The 2,139-nt window shown below is 57.9% G+C and overlaps 1 protein-coding gene across 1 annotated transcript in view; it reads left to right on the top strand.

Annotated features, from left to right (window-relative positions):
* Positions 1–1,625, top strand: part of LOC311316309 (uncharacterized protein) — a gene marked incomplete at both ends in the record, with an annotated part of 2,259 nt that extends 634 nt beyond the window's left edge. Inside the window, one exon of the mRNA XM_084447151.1 lies at positions 610–1,625. Within this exon, the coding sequence (XP_084303277.1) occupies positions 610–1,625 (1,016 nt within the window). The remainder of the gene's footprint in view (positions 1–609) is intronic.
* Between the last annotated feature and the right edge of the window lie 514 nt (positions 1,626–2,139).

The following is a 2,139-nucleotide window of genomic DNA, read 5'->3' as shown; positions in this document are numbered from 1 at the left end:
GGATTATTAAAGTATTAAAGTATCTATTCTCAGCTCACTCTTTTGCCTCTAGCAGACACATCTCTAAACCATGCTCAACTAACTGATGGAATGCGTGTGTGTGCTCTCCCTCTCCCCTCCCCCTCTCTACAGATCGTGCTTGTTCCTCAGGACAGACGGGTGCTGGTGATTGTTTTAAAGAGGTCACAAAGGAGGTTGACCCCCCCCTAGTGGAGGCTAATGAGGACACTGACTCCGACGGCTCTGCCCTGAATGGGGTATAAAACCAACCATCTGAAGAACTGTTACACTTAAATATTGATTATTCATTGGTTGAAAGCTGGTCTCACAGTGTTGGAGAGAACGAAATGGATGTTGTCAAAATATGTTGGCTGACTAAAAACTCTTGTGCTGGAATCTTCCATTTAGGACGAGGAGATGGGGGTGAGCAGTGGAACGACCCGAAACCCAGAAACAACCAGCAGGGAAGCGCACACGCACGGTAAGAACCGTCGTGATCCGACACTCACTCTTAGAGCAGTGTTGTGGAGGAGCGACAGCATTTGTAGCTGTTCAGAGTTTTCACTCCTTAACACAACTCCCAATTCTTTTTCACCCCTCATCCTCCAGAAGCGGGGGAGGTCCGATCCTCCTTATCAGCTGAGCAAGGTCAGCGTCCTCCCCAGACCAAACAAGATGGCGTCAGCGGCGCCCGGGGCCCGGCACTCCGTAAGGAGGAGAAACAGGCTTGCCACCTGCAGCTCAAGCTCCACCTCCAGCGCGTCGAAGAGCCCGGCCGGGCGGAGCCCCAGCAGGCGGGCGTCGGCACGGCCCGGGGCTCCGCCTACAGGCCCTCGCCGTCGGACGGCGCCGTGGCCCCTCTGAGGGTCAGCCTCTGGGACCGCTTGGCCAGCGTGAGAGACACGGCGAACGAGCAGCGGCGGGAGACAACGACGCAGACGACGACGCCGCCGGCCCCTCAGGATAAGAAGCTGCTGTGGCCCTGCTCGGTCCAGCTGGTCAACCTGGCGCAGGTCGGGTCCGGGGGGAAGATGGCCGACGGCGATGGCGCCAAGTGCACGCCAGGCTTCCAGACGCCGAGGGACCTCCGCGCCCACCAGGGGACCCACACCGGCCGGCGCCTCTGCTGCTTCACCCGCTGCGCCAACGGCGTGTGGCGTCTCCAGGGCGTCATCAGCCAGCGCCACTCCCACTCGTGCGAGACCTGCGGCAAGAGGTTCAAGCGGCGGAAGATCCTCCGGAGACACGAGCGCTTCCACACGGGAGAGAAACCCTACGGCTGTCCCAAGTGCCGCAAGGCCTTCGCCCTGCGCAAGAGCCTGCGCCGCCACCAGCGCTTCCACACGGGGGAGAGACCCTACGTCTGCGCTCAGTGTGGGAAGAGCTTCCGGCTCCGGGAGAACCTGAAGGCCCACCTGCGCTTCCACACCGGAGAGAAACCCTTCGCCTGCTCCATCTGCGCCAAGAGCTTCAGGATCTACCGGAACCTGGAGAGGCACCGGAACCTGGACGAGCACCGGACCATGGAGAAGAACCAGAACCTGGAGAAGCACCAGAACCTGGATAAGCAGCGGAACCTGGAGAAGAACCAGAACCTGGAGGAGCACAGCCTCAGCCACTCCTGACGGAGGGGGACAGGGGTGGCCCCGGCGGCCATGGATGTAGGATAGCGTAACTCCGCTCCTGGGCTGAGTTTCCCAGAGGCATCGTAGCGCTACGTTCATCGTAAGCTACGGCGTTCATCATAGCGCTACGATGCCTCTGGGAAACTCAGCCCTGGGCTGCCGGTTGGGCCGGCCTCACCGGATCTCTACCTCTTCATTGCTCCTGCTACTACTGAACTACTGCTGAAAGTGCTACTAGCTGTTTGTAAACAACGTTATGGTTTTTAACTCTTTTTTGAAAAGTAAAAAAAAAAAAAAAGGTAAACTGTATCAGAATGGACTGCAGAAAGACTGAAAACCACACGTTTCCACTCTGCGTTGGGGTCGGTTCGCGCGGTCGTTATTCTGGGCGGAAAGGGAACGGTGGTCGTGGTTGGAGGCGTGGCGGAAGTGAACACGCACACGTTTACATCGTAGGCCTGTCAAGTCAGACGGACTGAGTTTTATTCTCTGTTCTTAGCCAAATGCGATGCTG

Source organism: Borostomias antarcticus (assembly GCF_949987555.1).
Source record: "Borostomias antarcticus genome assembly, chromosome: 12".
Taxonomy (NCBI): domain Eukaryota; kingdom Metazoa; phylum Chordata; class Actinopteri; order Stomiiformes; family Stomiidae; genus Borostomias; species Borostomias antarcticus.
Note: the sequence above shows the minus strand (reverse complement) of the source record. Positions and strands in the feature narration are given on the sequence as shown.